A 26,847-nucleotide genomic window follows, 5' to 3' on the forward strand; every position below is an offset into this window, starting at 1 on the left:
GGGCCTGCGCGGGAGCCGCCTCCGCCGCAGGCCGTCGTCGTGCGCTGTCCGAGAGGCCGTCGGTGCCGCGGCGCTCCCGTCTCCTCCTGTCTCGTCTCGTCCCGTGGACCGCCATGTCGCAGCCGTCCCCTCGCGCCAAGCCCTCCAACCCCAGCAACCCCAGGGTCTTCTTCGATGTGGACGTCGGCGGGGAGCGAGGTAGGTGAGCCCGAGGCCGGCGGGGGGCGGGGGGACCGGACCGGACCGGACCGGACCGGGGCGGCCCGGGGACCGGCTGTGCACGCAGCTCGGGGCGGGCCGCGGAGCGGGCCCGTTTCTGCACGGTCCACCCATCCCGGCCGCTTGTGCGCTGGAGCTCCCATCCGGTCCGGTTGTGCCCGGAGCTCCGATCGGGTGGCGGTTGTGCCCGGAGGTCGGGTCGGGTCCGGTCCGGTTGTGCCCGGAGCTCCCATCCTGTCCGGTTGTGCACCGGAGCTCGGATCGGGTGCAGGTCGTGGCCGTTTCTCGGGCCTAACCGTCGGTGCGGGCCCCGCTCCCCGCCCGCCGCCCGGACGTTGCAGCCGCGGCCCGACGAAGTTTCTGGCAATTTCTGGCTTGTTCCCCGGGCTGGGCTCGGCGAGCCGCCTCCTCCCCCCCGCCCCCGACCTCCCCACCAGGCGGGGCGGGCGCCACAGGACCATAAGGACCATTAATGACAATAATAATAATAGTAATGATCACGTTGAGATCTGGTAAGCGTTTACTAGGTGCCGAGCACTGTTCTAAGCGCTGGGGGGGGAGATAGAAGGGAATGAGGTTGTCCCACGTGGGGCCCCCAATCTTCATCCCCATTTTAATCATCATCATGATAATGATAATAATGTTGGTATTTGTTAAGCGCTTACTAGGTGCCGAGCGCTCTTCTAAGCGCTGGGGGGGAGATACAAGGGAATGAGGTTGTCCCACGTGGGGCCCACAGTCTTCATCCTCATTTTAATAATAATCATCATAATAATGTTGATATTAAGCACTTACTAGGTGCCGAGCACAATTCTAAGAGCTGGGGGAGATACAAGGGAATGAGGTTGTCCCACGTGGGGCCCCCAGTCTTCATCCCCACTTTAATACTAATGATAATAGTAATAATGATAATAATGTTGATATTTGTTAAACGCTTACTAGGTGCCGAGCACAGTTCTAAGCGCAGGGGGAGATAGAAGGGAATGAGGTTGTCCCACGTGGGGCCCACAGTCTTCATCCCCATTTTAATAATAATAATATTGGTATTTGTAAGCACTTACAATGTGCAGAGCACTGTTCTAAGCGCTGGGGAAGATAACAGGGTAACCAATGAACCATTTTACAGATGAGGGAAGCGAGGCACAGAAAAGTGAAGTGACTTGCCCACAGTCACACAGCTGACAAGTGGCAGAGCCGGGATTAGAACCCACAACCTCCGACTCCCAAGCCCGGCCTCTTTCCATTGAGCCACGATGGAAGCACTTCCTTCCCGTTTGGGGTCCAGGGGCCCAGCCCCGGGGGAGAGGACAGGACCGGACAGAACAGGACAGGATGGTCACATTGGGCACAGGCCCTGGTCCACGTGGCTCCCAGGCCGGGGTGGGGGCCTGAAAATGCAGCTTCAGCCCCCATTTTATCCTTGAGGAAACTGAGGCACAGAGAAGGCACTGGACCCAGTGGCCAGAGCACGGGCCCGGGAGTCCACTGGGCTGGACTGCCGGGTGACCTTAGGCAAGTCACCTAACTCCTCTGTGCTCCAGTTACCTCATCCCTGAGATAATCAGCAAGCGTGGCTCAGTGGAAAGAGCCCGGGCTTGGGAGTCAGAGATCATGAGTTTGAAACCTGAATCTGCCATTTGTCAGCTGTGTGACTGTGGGCAAGTTACTTCACTTCTCTGTGCTTCGGTTCCCTCATCTGTAAAATGGGGTTAAGACTGTGAGCCTCACGTGGGACAACCTGATTACCCTGTATCTACCCCAGCCCTTAGAACAGTGCTCTGCACATAGCGCTTAACAAATACCAACATGATGATGATGATTATTATTATTATGTTGATATTTGTTCATTCAGTAGTATTTATTGAGTGCTTACTATGTGCAGAGCACTGTACTAAGCGCTTGGAATGTACAGTTCGGCAACAGATAGAGACAATCCCTGCCCAATGACGGGCTCACAGCCTAATCGGGGGAGTTAAATGCTTACTTTGTGCCGAGCACTGTTCTAAGCGCTGGGGTAGATACAGGGTCATCAGGCTGTCCCACGCGGGGCTCCCAGTCTTCACCCCCATTTTACAGATGAGGTGACTGAGGCCCCAAGAAGTCAAGTGACCTGCCCAAAGGCACAGAGCTGACAGGTGGCGGAGCCGGGATTAGAACCCATGACCCCTGACTCCTAAGCCCGGGCTCTTTCCATTGAGCCACGCTGCGATTGAGACTGGGAGCCCCGTATGGGACAGGGACTGGGGCCGACCTGATTAGCTTGCATTCACCCCAGTGCTTAGCGCAATGCCCGGCACATGGTAAACTCTTAATAAATACCGTAAAACACACACGCACCCGTACCACAGACAAGTGGCAGAGCTGAGAACCTGAGTCAATCAGGTAATTAGTTAATTCAGTCGTATTAAGCACTTACTGTGCCCAGAGCACTGTACTACACGCTTGGGAAAGTATAATACAGCCATAAAGAGCGACAGTTCATTCGGTGAACAATCCCTGCCCAGTCTAGTGATCGGGAGAGTGATAGAAGAATCACAGTACTTCCAGTTCTCATTATCTTTCGTAGGACGCGTACGTACCCGGCTGTGATGGAGAGCGTTCCTTTAATTTATATATTAGAGATGCTTTGCCAGGTCCAGCGAAGGAGGTTCAGAAGTCCAGTCTAAAGGGGCAGACCGGTTGAAGGGGGAATCTCGTTCGCCCACTCCTTAGAACTCACTGCCGTCCCTGGAGTCAGATCTGCCGCGTTGTAGCAGAAGCTTCTTAACTCGATGTAAAAACCTGCCTGGGTGGCTTTTGTCCCAGCTCTGAAGGATGATATAATTCCACCCGGTACATAGGGGAGCCACTGAGCGTTAGCCTTCAGTGCTTTATTATAAGCCCCCCAACTAGCTTCACCCTAAGTATATGCAGAAAGGTGGAGCTTTTGTCAGTGTTCTGAGCGGTGTGATTTCAACCTGGGTCTAGGGGGAATCAGAATTAAAAAGAAGTTTTGTTAAGTAACGTTGATTTTTGAAAGCGTTGTCGACCCGCCCTAATGTGTTACAAATGCCCACAAAACACAGCCTCTACCCTTCAGCAGCCTACATCCTAAAGTAGTAGGAGTACTTGTAGGAGTTGTTATTTATTTATAACAAATATTTATTGGTTATTGGGCGCCCACTTCATACAGTGCATTATACTAGGCACCGAGGAAATTCAGAATAAACAAGTGACACATTCCCTACCAACAAGAAAATTACCATTAGGGGAGAGTATGGTCTACAGGGGTAGATGGACTTACAGATATTTATACCTGGAGTAGTCCAACTAAATAATCAAGTATATAATTGAATAAACTTTTGTACATGAATATTACGGTTGGGTAGAAAGAAGTCTGTAAGTGGTAGAGATGTCCGACGGGTTTCCACTAATACGGTTCCTGGGAAATTAAGAGCGGAAGGCTTATTAGCGGAGGTGGGATTTTACGAGGACTTGAAATGTCGGGAGAGCTTTGATCTGTCGGGACCTCGAGCAGAGGGATGGAGGTGGGAGACTTGGGTGAGGTTCATTCATTCAATAGTATTTATTGAGCGCTTACTATGTGCAGAGCACTGTACTAAGCGCTTGGGATGAACAAGTCGGCAACAGATAGAGACAGTCCCTGCCGTTTGACGGGCTTACGGTCTAATCGGGGGAGACGGACAGACAAGAACAATGGCACTAAACAGCGTCAAGGGGAAGAACATCTCGTAAAAACAATGGCAACTAAAAAGCAGCTAGAAAGCTGGCCTGGGAGAAACGGAGAAGTAAGTTGGGGAATGGTGGACAAGAACTGATGGCGGAGACACTTGAAGCCAATTTGGAGAAGGCTTTGGGGAGGAGAGGCACAGAAAGAGGGGAGACGGGGGCCGGGCCGTGTTTCGACAAGGTGTTCCATGTAGCAGTATGGTAGAATGGATTTGGAGCAGGGAGAGGTCGGAGGTAAATTGGCGTTGGCCGGAGAGGAGAATGAGGCGACACTTGACTGCCATAGTGTTGTGACCAGAGCCGGTACCCAGGAATGGCAGTCGGATGGAGAGGAAAGGACCGCTCCAGGAGATGGCGTGCAGAAAGGACCCGCAGTGTTAGATTGAAATTGAAATCGGAATTGGGAGTTGAGCGATAGCAGAGAGTCAAGGACGACAGCAATGTTGCGGATTTCTGGGACAGGGAGGATAGTCGTGTTGTCGAATCGAGGTGAGAACGTTAGGAGGAGTGGGACTAGGGGATAAACGATAAATAAGGATAATCTCATATCGTTTTCGCTGTCTGAATCGTGCCCAATGTCTTCTGCCTTTCAGTCGGTCGGATCGTCTTCGAACTATTTGCAGATATCGTGCCCAAAACAGCGGAAAATTTCCGCGCCTTGTGTACAGGAGAGAAAGGCATCGGGCCCACAACCGGGAAACCTCTCCATTTCAAAGGATGCCCATTTCATCGAAGTAAGTGTCGGCCGCCTCCATCTTCATCGGGGATCAGTTAGCGTTGTAGCCTTGCTTTGAAACGGCTCACTGCTCCCGGGGCGTAAGTGAATCGCCATCACATTGACCTCAGGGACGCCCATTCGTTCTTTCAGGCCAATGTGAGACCACTTTGGTTACTAGGGCTGCAGCTCTGCAATGGCACTCTTATTTTCCCGAACGAATCAAAGCGTCTAACTTCCTGGGAATAGTTTGCGCAGTGGCTAATTGACTCGGTGCCAGCGAGAAGGGTAGGAGGCAAGATTACCAGATTCTTCTCTTGCTTTGTGTAACTGGGAAAAGAATCCTGCCCTATTGACATTTTTCCTCCACTCAGGACTAGGTGTGGATGGAGAAGGGGAAAGCTTTATCCATTGGGTTCAAGAAGAAGTCCTCGCCCAGGCACTGGGGAGAGAATTGTGGCTACAGCGGGAAAATGGCTTCAACTGCTATCGCTTGGTGGCATTGATCCAGTTCTTCCAAGGCCAGAACCAGTAATAATTGTATTTCTTAAGCACTTACTGTGTGCAGGGCACTGTACTGAGTGCCGATGTGTTGCGTTCCCAGTAGTAATGTGGCCAGCATGTTTTTCTAAGGGCATTTAGCCTGACAAAGGGTATCTTAGACACTGAGAGATTCAGGCCCGTCTGTGATGAATTTGAACTGCCAACTGGGACCACGGGAAATTAAGATGTTGTCTAATCGTTTTCTAAGATTCCACCTCTAAATGCCATTTCTTTCTTTATAGTTATTAAGAAATTCATGATTCAGGGTGGAGACTTCTCAAATCAGAATGGGACAGGTGGAGAGAGTATTTATGGAGAAAAATTTGAAGATGAAAATTTTCATTATAAGGTAAAGTAGATGTAAATGCTGAGCGGGACTAGCTTTTGAGTTAGTCAACAGCTATTTATTGAGCCCTCACAAGGTGCTCGATAGTGTACTAGGCATTCGGGGCTGCCTTTATGCTGATGGGAAAGAAGATTCTAGTTTATGTCCTGCTTGGGATAGGCAGGCCTCAGTTGCAGTGGGCTTCTTCCTGCCTGACTGCAGGTCTTCAGGAGAGAATAGGAGCTTTTTTTATTGAAAAAAATAATCTGGTATTCAGAACTTGTTGCGCAGTTAGTCTGCTGTCTCCCAGATTGAAAACATCGATTTAAACTGTAACTGTGCTCTTCGAGCGATGTCGTAGTCTGAACAGTAGTGTAAAGAGTCTTTGAGCTAAACGGCATTCATATGGGCATAATTTCTTCCAGTCTTCTGGTGCAGCCGGGTGGGTCCTATGGCCTCCTGAACAGGGCACTGGGTAGTGACACTATCAAATGGGATTTCTCCGACAGCACGATCAGGAGGGCTTGCTGAGCATGGCTAATGCCGGCCGGGACACCAACGGTTCCCAGTTCTTCATCACCACCGTGCCAACTCCTCATCTGGACCAGAAGCACGTGGTGTTCGGCCAAGTGATGAAAGGAATGGGCGTGACGAAAATTCTGGAGAATGTTGAAGTTAAAGGTGAAAATCCCGAAAAAGTAAGTGTGAGATGAGTTCAAGGGAAAATCATCTGCTCGGTGAGGGAGCGGATTGGAGAGGGACTGGATTTCCTCTCTGTTAAAATGAGGGATTTTCCCCAGGTCCCTGCTGGCTTGGCATTTCTGCATTGACTGCTTAAGGTGGGTTAGAAAACAAACAAAAAACCCCAAGACAAATTACATTTCAAAAAAAAAAAAAAGGAAGGAAAATACCTTGAAATACATTTTTTTAAATATGACATGGATTTACTGCTGATTGGATTGAATGACGTGCAAGTGAAAGTTCCATTTATGAGGTGCAGTGTTTCAGTGAATGGAGGCCAGAAATTGTTCTCCCCACAAGTAAATTTAGAAAAAGAGAAAAGCAGCAAACAACTTTATCTATAATCAATCAGTTGTTCTTACTGAGCACTTACTGTGTACAGAGCACTATACTAAGCGCTTGGGGGAGTGCAAGACAACAAAGTAACAGACACATTCCCTGCCCGCAACAAGCTTAGCATACAGTCAAAGCTATGATTAGGTATGAGGAGAGCACACCCAATTGAACTTAAACATTAAATCCACTTTCCTGTACCTTTCCCAGATCCCCATTCCTTGTCCCTAAAACCGTTTTTAACCGTTTTCACCAAATCTCAAAACCGATTTACGTTTCCTTTTCCTGTGTTTTGGCCTCATCTTCTAGTCAAGGTCCTACAGAACAATGCGGTGGCCAAAAGGCAGGCAGCCAGAGTGGGAAGAGGAACCCTTAACTTGACACCTATTTTTGAATAATTCAAAGTTTACCACATAGTTTAAAAAAAACCTGTACCCATCAAACCAGTAATACCATATGTTGGAAGAAAACAGGTCATAAAATTAAAAATGTCCTATTTCACTTGCAAGTAGAACTTCTCTGTGCCTCATTTACCTCATCTGTAAAATGGGGATTAACTGTGAGCCTCACGTGAGACAACCTGATTACCCTGTATCTACCCCAGCGCTTAGAACAGTGCTCTGCACATAGTAAGCACTTAACAAATGCCAACATTATTATTATAAGCAAGCGGATATTCCATAGTGAAAGGACTCTGAGCTAAGGTCACGGAGTTGCTTCTTCTGACAAAGAAGAATCAGTCATGTGAGCTGACTCAGTTACAATATGCTTTCCTTGACTTTTGTGTTGGCAATGATTCTGTGTTACTTTTAGGCATCCAATTTTGGCTGAAGGTCACAGTCTCTTTTGCTACTCGAGAGTTTTTGTGATATGTTTTCCAGCGCTGTTTTTCTCAGAGTTTAGACACTCTTTGCCTTTTCCACTGATTATGGTGAAATGAGGGCCAAAGTAATGAAAGCAAATGAGGTCGTGGCCTAATAAATACCAATTAAATAGAATGACTGCATATAGGGAATACTAATGTTGGAGTCGGCAACTTTTTCTGTGGAATTAACTGGGAAAAGTCTTCCTGGTGAAAAAGAGAATTTAAAGCAGTCGTATATATTGAGTGCTTACTGTGTGCAGAGCACTAGTACTAAGCGCTCGGTGGCTAGAAGAGCATTAGCACAGTTGGGAGGTGTGTTTCCTGCCCACAACAAGCTTACAGTCTAGAGAGCCATGAAATACGAAACTAAATTTGTTCCACTAACCGTAGAACGTGAGTACTAACATCCTTTCAGGTCTCTCCTCTGCCTCCGTCCTGCTCTGGGACTTGCACAAGTCACTCATAATTTCTCTTTGTGGGCTAATTAATGTATGCCTTTCTTACCTTATAGGGATGTCGGAAGAATAATATGAGATAGGTGATGGTAAACCCTGGGAATACCCAGTTTAAAAATTAGCCACTTTAGTATTTGCCCTGAGCAGCTGTCTGCTAGATACAGTTGGATCTCTTGGGACACAAGAAAGAAAAAAAAAATTATTTTAAAAATGGTGGTATTTATTAGTTACTATGTGCCAAGTGATAAAATAGATACGAGATTAGTAGATCAGACACCATTCCTGTCCCACACGTCTAAGGTAGAGATGGGGAGAACAGATATTTTGTCCATATTTAACAGAAAAGGGACCCGAGACCCAAATAAGACAGTTACTTGCCCAAGGTAAGTCATGCAAGTCCATCTGCCAAGTCATGGAGCTGGGATCAGAACCCAGGTTTCCTGATTCTCAGACCGTGCTCAGTGAGATGTGGGCGTGGGTGGTGGTTGATGTTGTATCAGGCACCAGAGTCAACACATGACATAAAATAGGTGCTTCTTTAAAGTTGTGGTTTGAGAAGCAACTTCTATGGCCATGGCAGTGCACCTTTTTCAACTAGAAATGAAGTCGAATAGTTTCTGGCAGTGCAGTTTTGACAACGGTGGGTTTTGTTTTTTTTACAGTTGTGTGTGATTGCAGAATGTGGAGAGTTGCAAGAAGGGGATGACTGGGGAATTTCCCCAATGGATGGCTCAGGGGATACTTATCCAGACTTCCCTGAAGATTCAGATATTAACTTAAAAGAGGTAAGTACTTTTACATGAGCAGGTTCAATATTTTCCTAATATTTTACAAAAGATTTGTGATTTTTGCTTGGGATTCTGTTTTGTATTTAATTCATTCCTAATAAGTCAGAGAAAGTTGGGTGATTTTTTTTTTAAGGTCGCTTCATAGCAATCCCTCCCATCTATATTTAAATACTTGGCTAGATCCAATGAATTCTATTGAACATTTCTTCACTCTCATTTATTCCATTATTGATTTCAACTTTCCAGCGATGGGTATGATTTCAGAGCTTTTAAATCCAGGATAATCTGACTTAGTTACAAAATGTTACACTACAGTTGTCTTCAAATGATTTGAAGGGAAATATTGTAAGAGTTGAATTTTAAATAACCTTCGATCTAAAAGCCAAAACGGAGGCCAAATTCCCACCTCCCATCAAGCCATTTAGTAGACATCCTGATGTTAAACAGTCTGGTATTCCTCTAAAACGGTAAATTAAACCTAATAACCTCTGAGTGTTATGATGAACCTCATTTAGCATTCATTTTCATTTAGTACTTAGATCAAGAATCCAATATTTTTATCCCCTCTCTGTTACAGGTAGACAAAATTCTGACTGTAGCCGAAGACATAAAGAATATTGGAAACACATTCTTCAAGTCCCAGAACTGGGAGTTAGCTATTAAAAAATATTCAAAGGTTTTAAGGTAATGCAAGTTCACAGTTTCAACGACTTAAAAAAGTATCGTTAAAGGGTAAAATGGTTAAATTTGTATGGCATGTGGGTTTTTGCAGATGTGAATAAACGACTTTGGCTGTTAACTGTAAATATTGGGGGTGCTGAAATGGGACATTAGTCAATGATTTTGTGTGTCTCCCGAGTGTAAACACTCTACTGAGTGCTTGGGAGAATAAAACATAAGCAAGACAAAGGTGTCCTGCCTTCAAGGATCTTAGAATCTAGCGGGGGGAGACGGACAAAAATTATGTACAAATCTAGCAGGAGGAAGGACGATGATGTAACCAGAAGTAGTGCAGATATGCCTGCTCAATAACTGTGTATTCATTAAGTACTGAGGATAAAAGTGAAGGACAGATATGCATAGGGAGCACTGTGGTGTTTTGGATTTGGCAGAAGGGGCCAAGAGGGAGAATGTTCTGGGTTGGGGAAACAGCTTGAGTGAAGAGTGAAGGACAGGACAATTGAACCAGGATCATCGTCGTCAGTGGTATTTGTGTGCAGAGCACTGTACTAAGTGCTTCGAGAGTACAGTTAAGAGACGGGGAGTGACAGTCAGTAAGACCTTTTGGGAAGCTCTGCGACCCAGTGGAAAGCGCTGCAAGAAGAGCATGGGATTGGGAGTCAGGGACCTGGGTTCTAATGCTGGTTCTGCCATTTGTCTGCTGTGTAACCCTGGGCAGGTCACTTAACTTCTATCAACTATAAAATGAGAATTCAATACCTGTTCTCACTCCTACTTAGATTGTGGGCCCAAGTGGGACAGGGATTGTGTCCAACCAGATTAATTTGTATATGGCCCAGTGCTAGAACAATGCTCGACATATAGTAAGGGCTTTATAAATGCCGTCATTATCATAGTAAGCACTTAGTAAATGCCATTTAAAAAGTAAAGAGGAAGCTGGCAAGCCGACGGAAAAGAGTTTCAGCTTGATATGCCCTTAATGTGGCAAGAATTTATATTTTCTTGTTCATTGTGTATTTTAAGTGGGCTCTCTGGTAGATGAAATCTTTCATTAAAAATTTAACTCCAAGCCCTTAATACGTTTCTCTGCACACCAGTGTTCAATAAACACCAATAAGGTAACCAGTACATTCACTGTTTACGTTTTATGTAAGACATTGGTAAATGAATTTACCTGCCTGTGGAGCTGTGGTTTGTTAATAGATTTCCTTCAGATTGTGAGAGCTGAGGGTGCCACTTAGCCCTGAGGCTGGTGTCACTGTGGGCCACATTAGCAGCAGTCTAGTAGAAGCATGGACTTGGGAGGCAGAGGATCTGGGTTCTAATCCTGGCTTGGCTGCTTGCCTGCGGTGTGACCTTGGGCAAGTCGCTTCACTTCTTTGTGCCTTAGTTATCTCATCTGAAAAATGTGAGCCCCATGTGGGACATGAACTTTATACAACCTGATTAGCTTGTAACAACCCCAGCACTTAAATATAGTGCCTGGCACATAGTAAGCGTTTAACGGGTACCATTGAAAAAACAAAACAAAGAAACCCAACTTCTCTGTGCTTCAGTTTTTTCATCTGTTAAAAGGATTCAGTCTATTCTTCTCTGACTTAAGTTGTAAACCCTGTGTGAGACAGGGACTGTTTTTGATGTCATTATCTCGGATCTTCCCCAGCGATGAAATAGGAAGTAATATCTCCCACACGATAATACCCTTGGTAGCCTTCTCTATCCAGATCTTACTCTCTGGGCTTTCTCTCTCTGTTATATTGTACTTTCCCAGGCACATAGTGTAGGGCTCTGCACACAGTAAGTGCTCTATAAATGCAAATGATTGATTAATTTTAGGTATTTATGTCCTCTTCAATCCACAGTGACTCGAGGGATTTTCAGAACCCTCATTCCATTGCTCCCTGGTTTAGGTCATTGCAGCTTGTCATCTTGGAGATTACACTTGATTGGAGGGAGGGTTGTATGTACCTGGGTTTTTTCTGTGGAATTTTCTGGAGGAAAAATAAACATTGGTGGATCACAAACATGGAATTTTGGGTCTCAGCCTGAAAGATGTTGTAATTTCTAAAACTAGCACAAGGTTCTGGTTAGTTTTAAATCTAAATCAATCAATGGAATTTGAGTGCTTTACTGTTTGCAGTGTGCTGTCTAAGCGCTTGGGAGAGTACAGTAGCATTGGTAGACAGGTTCCCTGCCCAGTGAGCTTAGAGTCTTGAAGGGAAGATAATCAGGTCCCATATAGTGCTCCCAGGGAGAACAGGTAGTGAATCCCCATTTTTCAGATGAGGAAACGGAGGCACAGAGAAGTTAAGGGATTTGCCCAAGGTCACCCAGCAGGCAAGCGGAAAAGCTGCGATTAGAAATCAGGTCCGCTGACTCTCGGACCGGCGCTTTTTACACTAGGCTGTGCTGTTTCTCTACATCTGAAGTTACACAGAGGTTATTAGTCCTAAATCCAGTCCTCTTCTTGAACAGTTGCAGAAGTGATTTTACTCATAGGTGAGCTGATAACCTGTGAAAAGCACGAATACAAAGTGTTATTTGGAATTTGTCATAATGTATATAGCAACGTAAATTAGGGTCATTTAAAACACTTTTGGAAAATCACTTTCCCCAATTTGGCAGTTGGTTAGGAATTAAGTGGTCTGAACTTCTGTGTTTGCAGGGTGTTTATTATACCACCAGCTTCTGTTAATCTTTTTTTAATTGGCCATAATTTGCATTTAAACCTAGAATTGCAGAACACCTTTTCCAGGAAAGCCAGTTTAGGACCAAATATGGTTTTGAGTTTAAACTACTTTGGATTTCATACAATTTATAAAATTCTGTTCATATTTTTGAGCAGATACGTAGAATCTTCAAAGGCTGCCGCTGAGGATACGTCAAACCTGAACCCAGTAGCTCTAAGCTGTATCCTAAATATTGCTGCTTGTAAACTGAAGATGTCAAATTGGCAGGGAGCCATTGAAAGCTGTATTGAGGTAGGTGTATTTGGGGGCTGATCTTTGAAGAGCAAGATATTCCCATTTATCTCTTCACATCAGTGAGAAAAAAACTTCCCTTTAAAAAATTAGTGTGAAGTAGTAGAATTTTTACTCCTGGAGGCAAAGCATGCGCTTTTTGTATGGTTTCTTTTTTTTTTTAGATCATTCAGGATCTAGTAAGTACCTTGCAGACAAATCAGGATTTAAACAACAGATCCAAGAATAAAATCTGTATTTGATTGACTCTTCCCCCTCCTTCCTAAAATGGGATTGTTAAGATTAAACTGTCAAGGAAGCCAGTGGGGGAAGGTGCTGTCATTAGGAAAACACATAAAAAGAGAAAGGCCACTTAAAGCCTATTGAGGCTGACAAGTTTACTAAAACTGATTTGTAGTATTTGTCCAACAGCAGGTTTTGAATTTGAAGGAACTTAATTTGTCGCTTGTTAGATCTTGATTAAAAAAATGAATACTTAGAACACTAAATCAGAAAGCAAGAATAGGTAATCTTCAGGTCTTTAAACTGCTTACAAATCTTACATTGCCAGTGCCCCAAACAGGTATGTCCTTAATGTCCGCAGTTTAGACTTCAAGGGAAAATGACAGGAGACAAATACTCTTCTTAAACCCTGAATAAGTATTGGTTGTTTTTTCAGGCTTTAGCAATAGACCCATCGAACACCAAAGCACTTTATCGCCGGGCCCAAGGATGGCAGGGAATAAAGGAATACGACCAGGCATTGGTAATATTTTCTTTTAATTTAATTTTTTAAAAAACATTTTCAAAGCACACATTTAACTTGATTTTTTTTTCCTCCCCACTTGAAGGCTGATCTTAAGAAGGCACAAGATATTACCCCTGAAGACAAAGGTAGGTTAAACATGGTAGAAATGAGATTATCAGTATTAACCCCCAGAACCCATTAGTCCTTGTTATCTATGGTAGTCTTCATCCGGATGAAATATTGCAGTGTCTTACTACCATTCCTCACGCTCAGTACAGTGCTCTGAACACAGCGGATGCCCAATCAATACTGATGACAGCAATAGCTCTTGTTTCTGAACCCCTAGGCAAGTGGCAGCCAGACATCTGCCTGGAAGAGAAACGTTGATTGCTCTGTCTAGCTGAGCTTTAGGGCCTGCGATAGATCATTTTGGCTTGAGTACTGAAGAAAGGGAGCACCTGAGATGTTCCCGTTCTCCATGCTGATTCTGTTATTTTTTTTTTAAACAGCTATCCAGGCAGAGACACTGAGAGTCAAACAGAAGATTAAGGCACAAAAGGAAAAAGAAAAAGCAGCTTATGCCAAAATGTTTGCTTAAGAAATTTTTAGTTTCAAGTATGCACTGATTGTGAACCCATCAACTATGAAGATTTAAAGGCAGTATGGGATGGAGGCGTTCCAGACTGCGATGAATACTGAATCCATGTTCCCTCTTGTTTACTGGTAGGAGATTCAGATAGCCATTACCGTAAATAAAAAAGTGTGGAAACCTGACTTTAGCAGCTTCTTCACTTTCCTGAGTTTGCAAACTTGTCTCACTCTGTACTGTTAGCTAGAAGTTCCCAATAATACACAAGTCAGATTGCCTGGGTTTATATGAACTTGTTCTAAAATAGCTGTTTACACTCTAGCCCAATGCTTCGCGTGTTTAATCCTGGGGAGCCTTCCTTTGCTAAATAAAAAGTGAATTTCTACCCACTGCTTGGCTCATTTCACAAATCTGTGGCAAATTGGGAGAGGGGAAGTAGGTGCCAGGGGGGATGATGACGGATATTAATAATCTTTGTTGCAACAGCCATAGAACGCCCCTGCCATCTTCAGTTTGAAAATCTTTTGAGCTAGAGTTTGGTGGTAGAAAGAACAAGTTCACTTCAACTGGGGCAAAATTATAATCGCCAACTAAAGGGAGCATCAGCACCAGTTTGGCAAACTCAAAATAAATGGTTTCAAGGCCATTCTACAGCTAGAAGATCAAATCAGATTAAAAATCCATAAACCAAATTTTGTGGAGTCAATGATGCACTTACCCTGTTGGCGGGGCAGTTTGGAGAACGGAAAACGATTGAACAGAGATCTCGTAATTCGTTACTGAATAGAAACAATTATCCCCAAGACTTTTATGATGAAGGAAAAGAACTTTCCCTTTTTGTTTCACTGCAAGTAAGGGCTTGTTACCTTATAAACATTTTAATTAATGCTGATACAGGATACTTGAGTGCTTTTCAAAAATAATTTAAAACAGTCCATTTACCATAAAATTATATAAGTTCCTGTCATTTGCAACTGAAATCAGTTGATTTAGCTTTACATTCCATTATAAGCAGGTCCTCCACCACCTTCAGGAACCACCCAATTAATATTCTGGCTCGGATCTTTTATATCACATGTTTTGCAGTGGACACAGTTCTGAGCATTTATCTGTAACCGAAATCCATCTCCCTTCTCCACAGGGACAAACTCATAAACTCCTGACAAAAAATAAAATGAAGGGTTAGTGAGCTTTTGGCTTTTATTGGGAATGAATAACCTCTTCATTTCAGAGACAAATCAACCAATTTTTCAGGATACAGGTGAGCATCTCATTCACACTGGAGAATAAAAAGATTTGGAAGGCATATGAAGCTGCTAAGTAAAATGTTGGGGTATAAAGCTAGGGTCAGGCCCCGTGACAGGTAGAAAATATTTGCCAAGCACTGCTGAACTAATGGGTTGCACAAAGACAGTAAGGCGGGCCATCTGAGAAAAGGAAGCTTAATCCCTAAAAAAAGAGGATCCACACAAAAGGGAATGAGACCTGGATTTTAGATGTGACCAAACTACAGTATCTCTGAATTGAGGGCGGTAAATAGTACCCCACTCAGGGTTGGAATCCAGCCACCAAATCATTGGGCCTCATAAGCTTCATAAGTGACTTCACAGGACACTGAGAAGGGACAGCTGGAAGCCAGATGCTCTTCTCCATTACTGTTTACAACCAGGCAGAGGCCTGGGCTTTAGGAGAGTATTTCAAGCCAGTCTGACAAGTACTTGCCCTTCAGAGTTCATTGATTCAACTGTACTTATCGAGTGCTTACAGTTTGCAAATCACTATACTAAGTGCTTGGGAGAGTACAATATAACAGTAAACAGACACATTCTCTGCCCACAATGAGCTGATTATCCTTTACCCCATGCACCGAGAAAGCACTTACTACCACAGTTATAATGGAAAGACAAATTCCTTACCTGCAGGGCAGAATCGTCCTTCTGGCCCATCATATATTTCTAAATTTTTATTCACAGGGACACTGTCATCCTTCAGAGTCAAGTGTGCAGGTTGGTCATGTTCATGATTGGTACCACTTAGAGCCACTGACGAAAGAAGGTCAAAACTAATCTGCCCATCAGGTTTCGGATACTCGATTGGCGTGCATTCTTTGGCTGGCTTCAGCTGGTCCGAGTCGGCCCCTAAGATTGTTTTAAAACCCTCTTAGCATTAATGTGAACCAGCAGTGTGAATTTCAAAATGATTTTCAAAGGGAGGCCTTGTTGCTGAACAGTTTCGTATGGTATGGTATGGCAAACATCAAAACTGGTCATGGGAGGTGGGCTGACCCCCAACCGAGGTTCTAAGGTACGACGAGCTGAGACCCGAAGGCTGCCCTTCTACCTGCGGCCCTCCCAACCCTGGCCCCAACAGAGCCTTCTACCTGATGGGCAAGAAAGGATGTCTCCTTCGACTTGGCTCTTTTTCTTTGATCTAGCACAATCCCTCTCTCCCCATCAGTGGTGAGAGAATAGAACATGGACTCCCCAAAACATTTTGGATTAGGGCGGTGGCCAAGTTCTCACTGAAGCCTGGGTAAACAATGAGGGAGGCCCCAAGGGCCAGGGAGGCACTTGGCTTCAGAATGGCTTTTACTGTTTGAAATGCATCACTCGCTGCTAGCAGGACAATGATATCCTCTTGTCTACGTGTTTTAACTCTCAATTTTTCCTTGCCGCTTTCTTGTATTTTCCCTAACACCCTGTCCTGGCACATTGTAAGGCACAAATATTAGGATGGGAATTGTATTCCCCATTCTAAAGAATAAGGATAACATACTAATTTCTCCAAATATGGGGGAACTCAGCCCCCAAACCAACCATTTATTTTTAAAAAGCAAAACCAAGTGCCCCCTTTGTGCAGAACATGATATTGGGAACATAAAATAAAATGATTGAGGGTCATTCCCCTCAAGAAGATGACAATCTAATGAGGGGCAGAGCTGAAGCAGCATGGCCTAGTGGAAAGAGTGCAGGACTGAGGGCCGGGACACCAGTGTTCTAATCCCAGCTCTGCCACTTGCCTGCTGCGTGACCCTGGCTGTGCCACTTAACTTCTTGATGCCTCCAATTCCTCATCTGGACAATGGCGTTCCAGCACCTGTCCTCCCTCTCCCTTAGACTGAGTCCACGTGGGACAGGGAGAGTGTCAGGCATGATTATCCCTGTTTCTAATCCAGTGCTAAGCACAGTGCTACCCACACAGTAAGCACTTACCTTCTCCGATGACTATTATCAAATAGGCAGACAAAAAATGTGAATAGGCTCCCGGCCCAGGATAAAAGCAGAATACTATCAGTAAAGACAGAAAGAGGCAGTGTAGTAGCCCCTCTGAAGGAGACAGGAAGAGGGAGATGGGGGGATGGCAAGTGCAGGGGGGATTTGGAGGTCTAGAATAGTAGGGTTTTGCAGCAAGGGAGTCAATAAGAGAGGCATAAAATGACTGCGAAGTAAAAGAAGGGTTGCCCGGAGTTTTCAATTTACACCGGTGTTGCTTAGTTGTGCAAATGCAGGAGCAGAGGAAACTGACTGTGAAGGTAAGCCAGGGCCGGGAGGTTGGCAACAACAGTGACAGGGATAAAAGAGCTGAGTTTAGAAGAGAGGCTGACATAGAAGGCAAATATGGAACTGTGCATGAAGGGAGGGGAGGTGTGTTATCCAGGAGAGAATTATATTCTATTTGTTTGGGAGAGGTGCAAGGTCCAGAGACCAGATGTTTCCTTGAAATCAGAGGACAATCTCAAAGGAGTAGGGGATGTGTGATATGTGAAGATCCTAGCATTTATCATGAAAACGGGATCACGTACTACAGTACTGAGTCAGCAACTGCGTATTGAATGTCTACAGGATGCATCACATAGGTGCATGATACAACCCTATTTCAACTCCTCAACGACACCCCTTGCTCTCACCTGATTAGCTAGGCATCCAAAATAATTTTCAGAAATATGACTTTGAAAGCCCACAGAATGTCTGCATTTGAGTTACCTTTGTGTTTTAAGGTCCAGGGTTCCATTCCTCTGAATATCCAGTAAAATATACCAGTGTAAATCATTCCTCCATATAAACCCAGCATACTATGGCAGGAAGGCCTGATATTTCTGACAGCATAAAGTTCTTTCCACACCCACGAGTTCTTCAAATTTTCTTCATACTCAGGCACATGGAGACCTAGTTATATGAGGTTTAATAATACAGAGACAGTCGAATTAAAAACTGGTTTAACAAAAACTGAGAGCAATGTCCAGAATGAAATCTAGGAAACATGCATAAATATACAAGTAACATTCTCCAACTTTATTTTAATCTTGAAAAAAAATAACAGCGTCTTTTGACGATGAAAAATATTTCATGCCTGAAAGTATATCTGATGCTAAAACTCTGTGACTATAAGCTTGATTTTTCCCATACTTCTAAAGGTATGTGAAATTCAACACTCTGGGGAATATAATAGCCTGAGTCTCCCGACTCCCACTCCATTAGGCCACACTGCCGCTGCGGGGCAGGAAAACCCAGACCTCTCAACTGCAGTTCCAGTGTTTCAAGGAGTTCTTGGTCAATCAAGGCCCATCTCCCATTATGTCAACCACTTCACACATGACACACTCTGGGCAGAAAACCATCTGTCCTCCACTTTCCTTCTTATTCATTCAGTAGTATTTATTGAGTGCTTACTATGTGCAGAGCACTGTACTAAGCGTTTGGAATGCACAATTCGGCAACAGATAGACAATCTCTGCCCACTGATGGGCTTACAGTCTAATCGGGGGAGACAGGTGGACAAAAAACAAGACAACTTAATCACGATAAATAGAATCAAGGGGATGTACACCTCATTAACAAAATAGATAGGGTAATAAAATATATACAAATGAGCACAGTGCGGAGGGGAAGGGAGAAGGGGAGGAGCAGAGGGAAAGGGGGTCATCTAATCAATTGTACTTAATGAGCATTTATCGAGTGCAAAGCCCTGTACTAAACACTTAGGAGAGTGCCACAGAAACAAGACACATGGTCCCTGTGTAAAGGAGCTTATGATCTAATGAGGAGAGACAAAAATGATTTACAAATATTGGGAGTGGGAAGATGAACATGGTTTAGCATATGTACGCTAAACCTAGTTCTAGCACACACATCAGCATCAAATAGGTGAATGTACAAATAAACCTACTTGTGATGAGGATCAGGATTAAGTACATGCTAAGGCTTGCTGCCAGTTTGACAAGACTAGACTGTAAACCTGTTGTGGGCAGGGAACTTGTCTACCAACTCTCTTGTGCTGGACTTTCCCAAGCGTTTAGTATAGTGCTCTGGACACAGTAAGTATTCAAATTCAATTGCTTGACTGATTGATGACACGACCAAAGTATCGTGAATTAGTATGAGAAGGCTTCCCGGAGGAAGTGCGCTGTATTTTCACCCCACCCCCACACCATTTACATATATATCCATCTATAGTTTGCTTTAATGTCTGTCTTGCCCTGTAGTCTGTAAGCTCCTTGTGGGTAGGGATTGGGTCAACTACTCCATTGAACTGTACTCTTCCAAGTGCTTACTATAGTGCCCAACACACAGTAAGTGCTCAATAAATACCAAACGTAAAACTACCTCTTTTTCATTCATTTATTCCATTGTATTTATTGAGCGCTTATTGGGTGCAGAGTACGGTACTAAGCGCTTGGAAAGTACAGTTTTTCAATGTCCATCTCCATTGGCCCTTTTACCTTATGGAAATGATGGATTTGTCATCCCTTCATAATAGAGAATTAATTTAGATAAACACCCTCTACTCTCCTCATTCCACTATCCCATCCAAATTTCTAGTCTATTCGGATGGGAGGGACTTTCTAAACTCTTGTTTCTCTTCAGTACAACAGTCACCCGTATCTATTCGGTTTCCCAGTCTCATTTGCTTATTTTACTAGCCCTAATTTCAACTCATTTACAATTCCCAAACTTCTCTTGTCCTGGCCAGATTTCTCATAATATTAGTGGTATTTGTTAAGCACTTACTATGTGCCAAGCACTGTCCTAAGCACTGGGCTAGATACAAGGTAATCAGGTTGTCCGCCATGGGGCTCACAGACTTAATCCCCATTTTACAGATGGGGTAACTGAGGCACAGAGAAGTGACTTGCCCAAAGTCACACAGCTGATAAGTGGGGGAGCCGGGATTAGAACCCACGGCCTCTGACTCCCAAGACTGGGTTCTTTCCACTACACCATGATCCCAGGGTTTTCATCCTCTTCTGGATTTCACATAGACACTGGGTATAAGTGAGAGTGTGTCAGTCACTACATATTATCTGGAGAGGCAGTGTGACAATACAGTAATGTTTTTATATATGAATGTCTCGGCAGCTCCTCGACCAGGTAGGCCCAGAAATTTCCCTTTTCACTTCCCTTTTGAGCCCTATGTGAGACAGGGACTATATCTGATTATCCTGTATCTATTGCAGCGCTTGGCAAATAGTACTTTAAACAAATCACAATTATTAGTATTTTACTGCTATGGACAGAGGTATGGCGGAAGGCACTGAAAGACTAATAGGAAGTGGTAACAACGGGATGGCTCCCACCATCATCAATTTACTTGCGAAACAAGGGCTTGAGTTTTTAGTAAAAACTCATCACGGGCTACTGAACTTTTCAATTCAGTAACCGCCAGCGATGAGCACACCCACTTTCTCTTCAAATTCAGTTTTTCTAACTTCTAAGATAATTTTTTTTTTCACTTCGGATTCCTATGACAATCCAATTTCAACCAGGGCTTGCCTATGCTTGCTCTTTTTCTGAGAACCGTGGCACATAGATAAGGATAACTGACATAGATTATAAAAGGCAGGTCAGATTTGCCTACCTCTCTGTAAAGTGAAATGATCAAAATGACGGATTGCTAATGTGATATCTGGTTCTCTGGAAACACACCTGCTGTTGTCTTGTAACCTTGCCGGTCTCACCTTCACAACATGGCCAAGATCCACCCTTTCCTCTCCATCCAAACCGCTACAACATTAATAGAATCACTCATCATATTCCGACGATTACTGCATCAGCATCCTTTCTGATCTCCCAACATCCTGTCTCTCCCCATTTCAGTCTATACTTCACTCTGCTGTCCTAATAATCTTTCTACAGAAACGTTTTGGGCATGTCACCCCCTCCTCAAAAATCTCCAGTGGTTGCCTATCAACCTTCATATCAAGCAAAAACTCCTCACTATTGGCTTCAAAGTTCTCCATCCCCTTGCCCTTCTTACCTCCCCTTTCTTCTCTCCTTCTAGATCCCAGCCCGCACACTCCGCTCCTCTGTTGCTAATCTTCTCATTGTGCCTCATTCTCGCCTCTCCCACCGTCGACCCCTGGCCCACATCCCACCTCTGGCCCAGAATGCCCTCCCTCCTCAAATCTGCCAAATTAGCACACTTCCCCCCTTCAAAGCCCTACTGAAAGCTCACCTCCTCCAGGAGGCCTTCCAAGACTAAGACGCCCCCTTTCCTCTGCTCCCACTCCCCATCGCCCTGATTTGCTCCCTTTGCTCTACATATTTATAATTATAATTCTATTTTTATTAATGATATGAATATATCTATAATTCTACTAATCTATAATAATGCTACCGATGGCTGTTTACTCGTTCTGATGTCTGTCTCCCCGCTTCTAGACTGCGAGTCCATTGTGGGCACGGATCGTCTCTGTTTGTTTCTTAAGTGTACCTCCCAAGTGCGCACAGTAACTGCTCAATAAATACAAGTGATTGATTGATTGTAATAAGACGCCAAGAACCAGACTGATACAAAACCCTGCTTCAGTCTCAATTTACATTCTTTGCTCCAGGGCTTTGAGCTGCCATTTGTGATTAAAGATTCTCACACATTTTTGGCAATTTCCACATGAAGGTTCATGGGATGGGAATGTTTCAACCAAAAAAGAGGTCTAATAGAAACAATGAACTGCAACAATTAGTTAATTAGAGGTACTTGCTTTTCAAATTGTTCTGAATCCAACCACCGGGCCCAAACTTTTTACGTTTGGTTAAATTGCCTTTTTTAATTTCAGTTTCCACTGAGCTACTAACCAAGTTTAGAAGTTAAACAGGGAGTTCTTACCTAATGTCTTTGACTGGAGATTCTCAGTAGTTAGTTGGTTGAAGATGGCGTCTGCTGCCAAGATGCCACTTTTCATTGCAGTATGGGTGCCTTTGATTTTCGGGACATTCATGAAACCAGGACTACAACCAATTAGCACCCCACCAGGGAAGGTGAGTTTTGGTATAGACTGAGGGAAAAAGAATAAAGATGGAAGCCTCAACGGTTCAAGATTAGAATTAGGCAGCTAGAAATGGAGTAAGCAATATAGTCTAAAATACACCAAATAATGGGATACAGCTTTAGCCTCAGGTATTGAAGAACATTATATGTGTGTATATTACCCACAGAAGGTTATTTTGCAAATGAAACAGATATATATGCCTTGAAGGGCCCGTTGAGTTGGAAGGAAATGGAGAGAAGGAAAATGCTATGACCAACTGTCTTCACAGGAAGGCAGGGTTAATTAAAGTGGCTTTCAGCCACTTTCCTGCTAGGGTTCAATCTCTCTGGGCTCTTAAGTCGCAGAAGAGTTTTGCTGTACAATTCACCTTAGTCTTTTCTAAATTAGCCCGAGTTTTGATTTACAGCAAATGATCGAAAGGTCTGGTTCAATCTTACTTAAGGTTCCAGATTTTTGGGGGGAGTGGCGGGGAGGGAGAAAAGGATTAACAGAGATAGTAAGCTTGGGACATGTTTTCAACTCAAAAATGGGGTGCAGGAAACTCTGGTTTGGGCACAGGACTGTTCAGTTCTGTTCTCAACAGCATAAAAATCAACCTGAAGGTTAGCTAAAAAGAATTACCGTTTCCCTCTAAAACTGCAAAATCAGGGAACAACAGGTAGGATCAAAGTTCAAAGGGGTGCCATGACCATCATCTAATAATAATTGTGGTACTTGTTAAGCGCTTACTATGGGCCAAGCACTGTACTAAGTGCTGGGGTGAATACATGCAAATCAGGTTGGACACAGTCTTTGTCCCACATGGGGCTCACAGTCTTAATCCCCATTTTACAGATGAGGTAACTGAGGCCCAGAGAAGTGATGTGACTTGCCCAAGGCCACATAGCAGACAAGTGGCGGAGCCGGGATTAGAACCCATGACCTTCTGACTCCCAGGCCCATGCTCTATCCGTTATGCCATCATAGGAGGATTAGAAAAGGAACCTAGACATATATTTTGTACTGTGGAAAACAGGCTGTATATAGCTGTAAGGAACTTCTGAGAAACACAACCCAAACTCCCAAACACTTCAGGATCTGCAAGTTGAGAGAGCTTGAGATAACTGAGATAGCTAATATGGAATGAACATATAAACTGAAACCCTAATTATTCTGACATTCACAAATTGTTACTGGTCAATCTGAGTACTTCACTAAATTGCTATATAATAACTTTAAGGATTCACTTCATTTCAGTGAGGACAAACCTTTCATCTCAGTGAGGACAAATCTTTTTCTATCCAGGAATTCCTTTAACTTTCAATGTTCAATTTTTAAAAGTTGCTAATTATAACATATCCTACATATGCTAATTGTAACATATCCTAAGAATCCGTTTCTTTTAAATTGGCATGGGGAATTAAAGAAAAACAGGCTATTTAGATAAACATTAAAATTACCTGGAAGCCACCTTCATTGAGAGCCCTGGCTCCATATGCAATCCTTTTCCCACCCTCCAAAGTTGGACGAACACTGGGATGGTGTTTCCACCTCTGGAATTCTCTAAATGGACTCAAGTACGGATTTTGGTAATCTAAGCCTACCTATTAAGAAACGAAAGCGAATTTAAACATCAATTATTTATACAAGTAAATATGCTCCAACAGCCTATTTTTTATGCCATCAAAGGATTTAAATACATGATCTTTATACACACAAAAATGTAGGAGACATATCACAGAAGTTGGGGGATATCTGTAAACGTATGGAATTTACAGTGATCAATCAATCAATGGTATTTATTGAGCACTTACTAGGTGCAAAGCACTGTATTAAGCGCTTGGGAGAGTACAACAGAATGAGTGGACACATTCCCTGCCCATAACGGGCAATTCGATTAAGGGGACTGAAGAAGTTGTTAGTGGATAATTGCATGTAAAATGCTTTGCTGATCAATGCTAAATGAAATTGTATCTATATATTTAAGGAATCATATATCAGGTGGTCAGCCAAACTTCTAAATATAAAAGCAATGTAACTGTTCTGTGAATAATTCTCCAGTTTGGTGAAGCAATACTGTGAAGCATGCAACTATAATATAATTGGCTGTTGTCACTGATTTAATGAGAATGTAAATTTTTGACAGTTGATATGTTCAAAAACTCAACTTGTCTCTCAAGGTTGGTTTTTGAACGGAATGGAATAGAACAGGAAAATTGAGGAGAGGGATTGTCCTTGGAGAGTGGATGGGTTGGAAGGGGGCTCCTGCTTCCCAAGGTTGGTACACGAGGATCGGGGGCGGAAAAACCGGGAGCAGACGCCGGTCAGAGCCACCCCATCTCTGACCTTCCAGTCATAGGGAGAAAAGAAGATCCCCAACCTGCCTTCTTCCACTCCTACGGATGACATCTCTAGTGGGAAGATGGGGAGGTGGAGGGAGGGGAGGAGAGAGTGAGGAGGTGTAAAAAGTACTTACCACAAAACCAAGAGCCACCAGGGGTTCACCCTCGTTCAAATGGTAGAGGAAAGATCCTCCATAAGTGTGTCTGTCCAAGGGCCAACCCACGCTATGTTCCACTCTGCCTGGTTTCCAGTTTTTCTCATCAATAATCCACAGCTGCAAATTAACAGACACACTATTTCACATGATAGATTTATTATAACCCAAACAAGTTGCCTAATAAGCCAAGAATCTACTTTGAAAGAGGTAGGAAAGGAAGTGAAGTATGAAAAACATTCCCTTTATTTCAAAAGATAATTAAAGGCAGAAAATCAAAATCGGAGTGGAAAAGATCCAGAAGGTATATTTTCCAGAAGTACCTCAAAAACTTAGGTCTTGGATTCACTCTCTCTTAAAACTACAATTAGGCTGAAAGAAAGTTCAAATGGCTACCTTCTTTCTCTCTCCAAATTTTATTTTTCGAAGTTTTAATCAATGTTACAAAAAACAAGAATAAACATTTTGGTTCTGTTCAAATAACACACACAATCCAAAATTGGAATTATAAGCACTATAAAGAAAAATGCTTAAGTATGCATGAAATTTAGATTTCAATTGTCAATCCTGAAACAAAATCCTGAAGGTCATGAGAAGATCAACATATTAATGACTCTCTAGTTTAGGAAGCTCATGGTAGCTTTGTGAAAGAATTCAGAATGAGCCAGACTTGAATAAACTTTACGCAGATCCATGTTAGGCATGAAAATTAATAGTCAGCAAGTGAAACAAAAAGTTTAGACTAAACAGTTAAGATATACACAACAGTTCATTTAAAGCTCAGCTCAACTTGTTATACACTTTCTAGTTTCTTAAAAAGCTCAAGGCTTTCAGGTTGAAGCAAAATTAACAGAATATAAAAGGATATTTTGCAACTAGAAAAATGAAATTAAGTTTTATCATTTATCACTAAACTGTAAAAACATGCAAATATAAGGTAGGGGTACCTCCTTCAATCCAATGCCATAGCTCTGGGGTTCACAATTGGACCGTAAATCAAACCTTTTGTACAGTTGTTTGGCAAGATGCCCATGACAACCTTCTCCAAAAACCGTGACTTTGGCATGAAGCTCTAATCCTCTTTCAAATGTAGCCTGTAAAAGCAGAAAAGGTTATTTCATTCATTCATTCATTCAATAGTATTTATTGAGTGCTTACTATGTGCAGAGCACTGTACTAAGCGCTTGGGATGAACAAGTCGGCAACAGATAGAGACAGTCCCTGCCGTTTGACGGGCTTACAGTCTAATCGGGGGAGACGGACAGACAAGAACAATGGCACTAAACAGCGTCAAGGGGAAGAACGTCTCGTAAAAACAATGGCAACTAAATAGAATCGAGGCGATGTACAATTCATTAACAAAATAAATAGGGTAACGAAAATATATACAGTTGAGCGGACGAGTACAGTGCTGTGGGGATGGGAAGGGAGAGGTGGAGGAGCAGAGGGAAAGGGGGAAAAAGAGGGTTTAGCTGCGGAGAGGTAAAGGGGGGATGGCAGAGGGAGTAGAGGGAGAAGAGGAGCTCAGTCTGGGAAGGCCTCTTGGAGGAGGTGAGTTTTAAGTAGGGTTTTGAAGAGGGAAAGAGAATCAGTTTGGCGGAGGTGAGGAGGGAGGGCGTTCCAAGACCGCGGGAGGACGTGACCCGGGGGTCGACGGCGGGATAGGCGAGACCGAGGGACGGTGAGGAGGTGGGCGGCAGAGGAGCGGAGCGTGCGGGGTGGGTGGTAGAAAGAGAGAAGGGAGGAGAGGTAGGAAGGGGCAAGGTGATGGAGAGCCTTGAAGCCTAGAGTGAGGAGTTTCTGTTTGGAGCGGAGGTTGATAGGCAACCACTGGAGTTGTTTAAGAAGGGGAGTGACAGGCCCAGATCGTTTCTGCAGGAAGATGAGCCGGGCAGCGGAGTGAAGAATAGACCGGAGCGGGGCGAGAGAGGAGGAAGGGAGGTCAGAGAGAAGGCTGATACAGTAGTCTAGCCAGGATATAACGAGAGCCCGTAACAGTAAGGTAGCCGTTTGGGTGGAGAGGAAAGGGCGGATCTTGGCGATATTGTAGAGGTGAAACCGGCAGGTCTTGGTAACGGATAGGATGTGTGGGGTGAACGAGAGAGACTAGTCAAGGATGACACCGAGATTGCGGGCCGAGAGACGGGAAGGATGGTCGTGCCATCGACGGTGATAGAGAAGTCTGGGAGAGGACCGGGTTTGGGAGGGAAGATGTGGAGCTCAGTCTTGCTCATGTTGAGTTTTAGGTGGCGGGCCGACATCCAGGTGGAGACGTCCTGGAGGCAGGAGGAGATGCGAGCCCAAAGGGAGGGGGAGAGGACAGGGGCGGAGATGTAGATCTGCGTGTCATCTGCATAGAGATGGTAGTCAAAGCCGTGAGAGCGGATGAGTTCACCGAGGGAGTGAGTGTAAAT

The 26,847-nt window shown here is 43.9% G+C and overlaps 2 protein-coding genes across 2 annotated transcripts in view; one reads left to right on the top strand and one right to left on the bottom strand.

Moving 5' to 3' along the window:
* Nucleotides 1–13,876, top strand: PPID (peptidylprolyl isomerase D). The gene is made up of 10 exons (XM_029077143.2): nt 1–198; nt 4,542–4,682; nt 5,449–5,555; nt 6,041–6,229; nt 8,588–8,710; nt 9,291–9,397; nt 12,240–12,375; nt 13,034–13,120; nt 13,206–13,248; nt 13,612–13,876. The coding sequence occupies exons 1-10, from the start codon at nt 114–116 to the stop codon at nt 13,698–13,700; spliced, it is 1,107 nt and encodes a 368-aa protein (XP_028932976.1). The 5' UTR covers nt 1–113; the 3' UTR covers nt 13,701–13,876.
* Nucleotides 13,122–26,847, bottom strand: part of ETFDH (electron transfer flavoprotein dehydrogenase) — a 26,882-nt gene continuing 13,156 nt past the window's right edge. Inside the window, exons 7-13 of the mRNA XM_029077142.2 lie at nt 25,381–25,527; nt 24,413–24,553; nt 23,397–23,540; nt 21,795–21,963; nt 17,675–17,857; nt 15,608–15,829; nt 13,122–14,850 (exon numbers count right to left, since the gene is read on the bottom strand). Coding sequence (XP_028932975.1) covers nt 14,687–14,850; nt 15,608–15,829; nt 17,675–17,857; nt 21,795–21,963; nt 23,397–23,540; nt 24,413–24,553; nt 25,381–25,527 — 1,170 coding nt within the window. The 3' untranslated portion in view covers nt 13,122–14,686. The remainder of the gene's footprint in view (nt 14,851–15,607; nt 15,830–17,674; nt 17,858–21,794; nt 21,964–23,396; nt 23,541–24,412; nt 24,554–25,380; nt 25,528–26,847) is intronic.

The sequence above is a fragment of the Ornithorhynchus anatinus genome, chromosome 12 (genome assembly GCF_004115215.2).
Source record: "Ornithorhynchus anatinus isolate Pmale09 chromosome 12, mOrnAna1.pri.v4, whole genome shotgun sequence".
NCBI classification, from domain to species: Eukaryota; Metazoa; Chordata; class Mammalia; order Monotremata; family Ornithorhynchidae; genus Ornithorhynchus; species Ornithorhynchus anatinus.

Bases quoted from the DNA above. Each gene is read 5' to 3' on its own strand.
- PPID (XM_029077143.2), top strand. From the start codon at position 114: ATGTCGCAGCCGTCCCCTCGCGCCAAGCCCTCCAACCCCAGCAACCCC. The intron at 9,398-12,239 runs GTAATGCAAGTT...ATTTTTGAGCAG, and splicing joins AAATATTCAAAGGTTTTAAG to ATACGTAGAATCTTCAAAGG. The intron at 12,376-13,033 runs GTAGGTGTATTT...TTGTTTTTTCAG, and splicing joins CCATTGAAAGCTGTATTGAG to GCTTTAGCAATAGACCCATC.